At 42.1% G+C, this 7,930-nt stretch overlaps 1 protein-coding gene across 1 annotated transcript in view; it reads left to right on the top strand.

Moving 5' to 3' along the window:
* The window catches only part of SLC9A3 (solute carrier family 9 member A3), a 56,509-nt gene that overhangs the window by 29,411 nt on the left and 19,168 nt on the right, over nt 1-7,930 (top strand). Inside the window, exons 3-4 of the mRNA XM_044419068.1 lie at nt 1,362-1,522; nt 3,986-4,064. Of these exons, the coding sequence (XP_044275003.1) occupies nt 1,362-1,522; nt 3,986-4,064 (240 nt within the window). The remainder of the gene's footprint in view (nt 1-1,361; nt 1,523-3,985; nt 4,065-7,930) is intronic.

Genomic DNA, 7,930 nt, shown 5'->3' with positions numbered 1-7,930 from the left:
ACTTATGACAGCTATTCCTATGCCCCAAGTGCAAGACCTTGCACTTGGGGCATAGGAATAGCTGTCATAAGTACAGGTTAGGTGATAAGTGACTGGAGAGCAGCACTTGTGAAAGAGACCTCGGGGTACTGGTTGACTGCAGGCTAAACATGAGTCAGCAGTGTGATGCGGTGGTCAAGAGGGCGAACGCCACCCTTGGTTGCATAGCCAGAAGTGTGGCTTCTAGTTCAAGAGAGGTATTACTACCACTCTACACGACTCTGGTGCGCCCATAACTGGAGTATTGTGTTCAGTTTTGGGCCCCTAATTACAGAAAGGATGTAGCCAGGTTGGAGTCAGTGCAGCGTAGGGCCACAAGGTTGGTGGCCGGTTTGCAGGGGATGCCGTAGGAGGTGAGACTGAGGGAACTGGGTCTCTTCAGCCTGGAGAAGAGGAGACTCAGAGGGGATATGTTGGCGACATACAGGTATGTGAGGGGATGTCACATGGAGATGGGTAGAGACCTGTTCTCCCCTGCAGAGGAAGGCAGGGTGCGCTCCAATGGAGCAAAGCTCAGGGAGCCAAGGTTCCGTTTGGATGCCAGGAAGCATTTCCTGAGAGTTAGGACCCCAAGGGTGTGGAATGGGCTTCCACGACAGGCCATTGAGGCCCCATCGGTGTGGGTGTTCAAGGATAGGCTGGACGTCCACATGGTGGGCATGTCGTGAGCGGAGCCGGCTGGCGCCGGAGGTCAGACTAGATGGCCCGGGAGACCCCTTCTGACTCGCTCTGTTTTCTAAGTTTTTCTATGTTTTCTATGTGGTGATGGCTGTTAAGTTGCATGGCTTTAAAAGGGGAATGGACAAATTCATGGAGAAGGCTGTCAGTGGCTACTAGCCTTCATGGCTTGATGCAGCTTCTAGCATCAGAGTCGGTCTTCTTTTGTACACCAGTTGTTGGGGGAAACATAGGTTGGAGGGTGTGGTTGCATTCATGTCCTGCTGTAGACCAATGCGTGAACAGAATCCTGGACTAGATGGACCCATGATTGGATCCAGCTGGACTCTTCTTAGGATCTTACTGTGTGTTTGCACCAGGCAATGTAAAGCTAGGATCACACTGTGCCCTCCAAATATCCCCAACAGCACTGTCATTGTCTGTGTGACTGAGGATGATAGGTGTGTTAATTAAATGCCTGGGCAACACCAAGTTGCAGAAAGCTGGGTTATATTGTGCTCCTGGCCAGTTCCATTCATTTGGCTTTTTGGAAGCACTATAGATTTTCACATGTATGTTTGATAATTCAGAGGAAAAAACTGGCCCTTGGTAAATGAGCCCCACCTGTTCTTGATGTTTTCATACTGTTTGTGTTTCTCTTCCAGGTGAACTTCAGAGTGGGTGGCTGGACTTCCTCCTGTTTGGCAGTCTGATTGCTGCAGTGGACCCTGTTGCTGTGCTGGCAGTATTTGAAGAAGTCCATGTCAATGATGTTCTTTTTATCATTGTTTTTGGAGAATCTCTACTCAATGATGCTGTAACTGTGGTAAGTCTCAATGTGATATTTGATTCTGGATTAAAAACCAGTGAAACCCTGATCTGTCAGAAATGTACTGGTGGATCTCTCAGAATATCTGTTTTTAACAGTGGGGAGAATCAGCCCTTAGGTGTCTCTTATTCCCTACAGTCATATAGTCATACAGTATAGCTCAAAATCTGAACTTGTACTTATACATTCACACTGTTCTCTTTTCCATTTAATCCTCACTTCTCCATGAGATAGGTCGAGAGACAATGATTGGCCCAAAGGTACCCCAGTGAACTTCATCCTTGAGTGTGAAGTAAGCTTCATCAATTTAAAACTCTGATTCTTCCTCCATTCCACTTAGATATTCTGACTATTCAGACTTCAATATCAAGTAAGTTTCCCTATGCCCTCCCCACACAATTGCTTAGGCAAAATGACTTGGAGATCGCAAACACTTGTACACACTTGTGTATTTGTTTCATCCTAATAAAGTTACTGGCTTTACATTTGGAACTTTTTTAAAGTCAGCATTCCTTTATTTTATGGAAACTTTATTAGTCAGGTTTTATTGGAGGAGTGGGGGACCTCTTTCAGTGCAAGAGTTACATCCTCTTGTGGTTCACTTTCCAGGAGTTGCAGCACACAAGTGTACATAAGTGCTCAGTGGGGCCAAAGCAAAGGTAGGTGGGCCAAGTCACCCTCTTGCTCTCACACAAACATGCATATGCATTCATGCCCATCCATTATATAGGTCCACGTACAATACACACACATCCACCCATCTTTTCACAGTAGAACATACAAACATTCTCCTATACAAATGCACATGCCTAAAGATACATGCATTCACATCTGTCATGCATAACCAAATAAAATGCATGCACACCACTCATGGTCACAAAACATTCATTTTTTAAAAATGCATTTTTAATGTGAATTGTCTATTTTGGTGAAATACAACTGTATAAAATAAAAAAATACAATTTTCTTACAGAAAATAAAACAAGACCCAACCTTGTCTGGGAGTATAGAATAGGTTGGAGTCCCAATTTCAAAGACAAAATGACATTCATGATCAAGGTTGGGACTCTGACCTCAACACTTCCTCTCCATTTGTCTTGGCAGCTGGCATGCTTCATTCTGTGCTGCTGGGGCTCTGAAGATAGAAGACCATTTTTGCAGTCAGCCTTGGGGGCCTTCCAAGAGGCAAAGCAGGGAGGAGTGAGACACCTCAAATGGTCCAAATCTCACTTTCCCTTGGATGTTTCTAATCTTCCAAGTTTGGAGGGTTACAGGCTATCACAACGGATGGTTCTCCATCATTTACAATAAGTGTTTATGAAAGATATATCTAGGAGCATATGTAAATACATATAGAAACATGCATAAGGTTCAGAAAAGTGGACTAAACACTCATTTATCCATCTGTAGATGGGGTCTAAATACCACCTGCTTGAATACGTAAAGCATCATTAGATCCTCAATGCATCATGTTATAGGAGGTGGGCATTTTATCTTTCCAGTGCTGTAATACCAGTCAAGGTCAAGTGGGTATAGAAAATCTGCCTCTGTTGTCCTTGTCATAAGCTCCATACAGCAGGGCAGGGGAATAATTTAGAAGAACTTGTCCCTCAGTTGCCAAAACATGTGGGTAAAGAAGCATTAACAGTATTAGAACAATTCACAGACTTATGCAAGGTTGTTGTAGCATCCAATGAACTCAAAACAAAAGGTATTTCCAACTATGACAATGTAAGATCTATAGAACCTGCTGGTGCAGATGCAAAAAACAATGTTCCATTGATTAGACAAAACAGGACTACCTGATTCCCTTTGTAGTCACACTGTATTTAATTTTCCTGCAAGAAACCCAAGATGGCTTGTACAATCCTCCTTCCCTCATGTTAACCTCTCAACCTTTGAGGTAAGTTAGGCTGAGAATTGGTGACTGGTATAAAGTCAACAGTGAGTTTTGTGGCTTGAGTGGGGACTAGAGCTCAGATCTCCAAAGTTCCAGCACTACACTCCAAGACACTTTCAGTTGCTTCCTGGTGCAGCAGTTACACTTAGAGAGACAATGGGAAACTATTTCAAAGTCCTATTGTGGGAGGAACAGAGCCCCATGAGGCAAGGGTTAACCTCCCACAACAATTGGAAGTTTTTTTCAAGTTCTTCCCATGGGGGCTGGCCACAACCCATGAGAAGGGGAGAGTTTAGGCTAGTTTGTGAGACCTTGCAGATTTCATCTAAGTGTCTAGAGGTCTCCCACCCAAGTTTTGCTGTAGTGCGTGTAGAACAAAATATGTTAGCTGTGTGCATAAGCACATTCCAAATGTATACTGTTTTTTACCAATGCTTAGCCATGGATATTTAAGAAATAGTTATTAATATGCCATTTAAAATAAGTTATTTAGGTCTTGAATGGTTTTATAAAATACATTTTCTTATCATCATGAAACCACCTATTTAATTTCCTCTTAGGTACTATACAACGTGTTTGAATCCTTTGTTTCAATTGGAGCCGAAAGTGTCACTGGGGTGGACTGTGTCAAAGGAGTAGGTCAGTAGCCAAAAGAAAACCCATTTGTTGCTATATCTTTATGCAAACCTCCAATTAAATGCTAGACATCTCTTTATTCCTAGATTACAGTACAAGCAATGCTATTTCATATTACTGAAAAAACAAAAATGAGTAAATACATTATATTGATTTTGGAATATTCAATAGAACTAAGCCAATGTTCTGCTAATGTATATACCCTATACCTTCTGCATTGAAGACAGAAGTATCCATTAAGGAGAAGAAATCACTAAACAGATATAATTAATTAAGCTTCTCTGCAGTCTTCTTATCATGCATTGTTCTGGTTTATTTCATTGGTGATTATGAGGAAGTAACAAAGCTTGCTTAGGCTGGAAGGACTTGTGATCTCATGCATGCAAATGCTTAGGTGCAGTATTGGAAGTAGGCAATCTCTGCTCTCTTTCCAGACCTGGGCTTCTGTCATAACCAAGGATCTAGAACTCAGGTGAGAAGTGGAATGTGTAATTCCAGACTTAGACAACTGAATGTATCTTCATGTATCTTCTGAGCCATTCTTAAAAAACAAACAAGCAAGCAGTGGTCAGTTCTGTGTCTGATAGATTACAAAATAATGGTCACATATATTCTCTACATTTCCTCACACTTTCTATCCTATTTTTGCAGCCATAAAGGCTAGAAAGCTGTTTGTGAGAGAGACTGAGTGGTGTGCTGCACAAGCACAAAGCTTAAGAAGCTCAGCAAGCTCTTTTCTCCATGTCAAATCCTGTCTTGCACTACTATGGACTGGTGCATAACAATAACCCTCAATCTGTTTCCCCTTCTCCAGGGACAGCCAGATGTAGCCTATAGCTTATAATACACAATCTAGATTGCACTCCATTGCTCCAATTAGAATGTACTGGCCACATCAAACAGGTGGCATTCTTAGGACAGTAAACAAACCACTAGTACCTCATCTGCTGCTGCTTTCTAAATTCTGAATGTAAAAAATAAATCAGGCAGTTTCATTGCCTAGAGATGGTGCTTGTTACCTTTAAATGCTGTAAAGCAATGAAACTGGATGCAGCCGCTGCCCTGTCTTCCTTATTTCTCTATTGGTCCCCACCTATCCAGTGCAGCAGGTCTGGAATTCTGCTTACTTCGTGGGAAGTTGTTTGGACAAGTGAACCAATAGAGATAGGAAATGGGAGGTACAATATCTACTTCCTGTCTCAAGCATTTAAAGGTGTGGGCAGCTTTTCTGGACAAATGATTTCACCAACACCTGCTAATATATAAAACCATTCTGCTTGCTTCTGTGTTAGGAGTGACTCAAGCATGGTACATTCTGTGCATTTTATTGGAATTTTAATAGTCCCATTATGCTTATGTCCTTTTAAAGTCTGTCATAAAGAAAAAGATAAGGGAAAATGTTTGCTTAGTATTGCCAATGGGCAAAAGGTACTGCTGTTTAATTGGGCTGGTTCATGCCAAGTTCAGTTTTACTCTTTCCTTTTAATATCTGCAATAATTTTGGGAGCTTGCTTTGTTCTGCTTTCCACTCCGTAAAGATTCAAATGAATCTTAAGGTACAGTTATAAAGTTATTTATCTGCACTTCATGAGAGGCCTAGGCCTACCTTTTTCTGGTAAAACACTTCATTTTATAGTACCAGTCACAGAAATAACCATCAATGTACACTCCTTAGGATGGGGCACAACACATAGATAAACCTAAAGCTGCATGAGCAAAACTGCTCTGAATCTTGGGAAAAATGCAGTGAGTTAATAACCTTTGAGGTGGGAGGTATGCTGCCTTGGGCCCAAAACTTTGCAACCTTTTACTGCAACCCAGGTTTAATCCTTCCTTCCTGCTGTGCAGTGATCCCAGTCTGGACTGAAGCCATGCACACTTACACTAAATAAAAAGGTAAATTGAGCTACATGAAAAATGATACATATAGCTTGCAGTTTCGTTGTCCCTTTCTTTCTTCCCACCAATGTGTCCTACTCTTCCCTTTTAAGGTGCAGATTTCTTTCTCTCTTTTTGTGCTTTCCCTAGAGACAGAGAACCATCTTGTTCACACATGTATTTATTTACAATGTAAGCAGATCTTGCCTATATAGAAGCAGCACTTCTTCCATATGGACCAATAATTCACTTTTGGATATAATTCAAAGGACTGGTTTCGATTCTGAAGCTCTGCAGTGGCCTGGGCCTTCAAAAGGGTGATCTTCTGTGTGGGTGAGTCCCCTCTGGAGAGAGGACTTTCTCTGTGGCCATACTATACCTTCAGAACCCTCTCCCCAGAGCAGGCTGCTTGATAGTCTTGCTATTTCCCTTCAGATGCCTGGATAAAGCATCTTTTTCCATGAGCTTTCAGTAAAGCTTTTGGGTTGTGTAACTGTCTTTTTTTAGCCACAGAATGGCTAATTTTTATTTTCCTTATACATTTCTGAATCTACCCTCATCTCAGTGAGTGTGCTTGCCGCAATTTATAATAAAATAATAAATATTATAGGACAGTTCTCTTGAGGACAAAAAAAAAATCCCTCTTGTTCGTTGTGGGACCATGAGAGAAACAGGCAACACCAGCAAGTAATTTATATATAAATTACAATTTATATATAATTGTATAAATAAATAACCTACAATTTTTATTGTAGGTGCACACAAACAGTGGAGAGTGAGCCCATCTCCAATCAGGACCAGCTGCCACAGTCATCATGCACAGTGAATGCAAATTTTAGCTCTTTGCAATGATTAGTAACAGAAAACAACACAGCAGTAAACATTCAATTACTTTGTACAAGGGTTATCTTGACCTGCACTTCTGGTGTTAAAACATCTGTCTCCAGGTTTATCTTTACACATTCTGACTTCCTTGACAGAGGTTCATTTTATATTTTTGACCCTCATGTGTCTTTCTGACAGAGCTGTAAATAACTGTTCCTCATTGTTTGGTCATCAGGAAAAAAATTATAATCATCAGTCCCCCTGCTGACCCTAGAAAATCCTTAAAGGATTCTTAGGCCATATGAGCAATAATTTCTTATGGAGCAACCCATAGCCAGATTGTACATGCAGAACTGCCAGCACACCACACCGTGCTTCCACTCTGGGCTATTTGCTAGGGTTGGGGCACAAGTGTGTTTCTTGTGGAGTCTGAGAAAAGGATGGAAGCTCATTTGCCTTGCATGTGTGAATTGTCTTTTGTTGAAAGCCTGGTCTTCTTGAAACTGGTATGAAGAATCTGGGTAGGAATCTCTTTAATTCAGATGGCAGAAGGCCTGACTAGGTCGGTTTCAAAATGTTGCTTCTGAACATACAGAAGTGTTATTTCTTGCTTCTTTATGATCTTAAAGCAACTTTTCAAGTTTTTCTGTAATTAGCTCCTTGGACTTACAAGTCTTTCCCAGCTCCTCTTTCTCTTGAAGAGTTGGTTGTAGGCCCTTTTGTGCTGTTCACATTCTTCAAAGTAGTCTGCCGGTCTTTCAGCCTTCTTCAAATCACCAGCTACTCTCCTTTGATAAGTGCTCACAGGCATAAACACAGAAGCTTCTGGGCTGAAGTTGCCAAAGAGTTAGGAACATAGAAACAGAGTGAGTCAGAAGGGATCCCCCGGGCCTCCAGTCTGACCTCTGGCACCAGCTGGCTCCGCTCACGACATGCCCACCATGTGGACGTCCAGCCTATCCTTGAACACCCGCACCGATGGGGCCTCAATGGCCTGTCGTGGAAGCCCATTCCACACCCTTGGGGTCCTAACTCTCAGGAAATGCTTCCTGGCATCCAAACGGAACCTTGGCTCCCTGAGCTTTGCTCCATTGGAGCGCACCCTGCCTTCCTCTGCAGGGGAGAACAGGTCTCTACCCATCTCCATGTGACATCCCCTCACATAC

This window comes from Varanus komodoensis, unplaced genomic scaffold (assembly GCF_004798865.1).
Source record: "Varanus komodoensis strain SLA01 unplaced genomic scaffold, ASM479886v1 scaffold10, whole genome shotgun sequence".
Taxonomy (NCBI): Eukaryota; Metazoa; Chordata; class Lepidosauria; order Squamata; family Varanidae; genus Varanus; species Varanus komodoensis.
The sequence above is the reverse complement of the archived record's forward strand: the minus strand, read 5'-3'. Positions and strand labels throughout refer to the sequence as shown.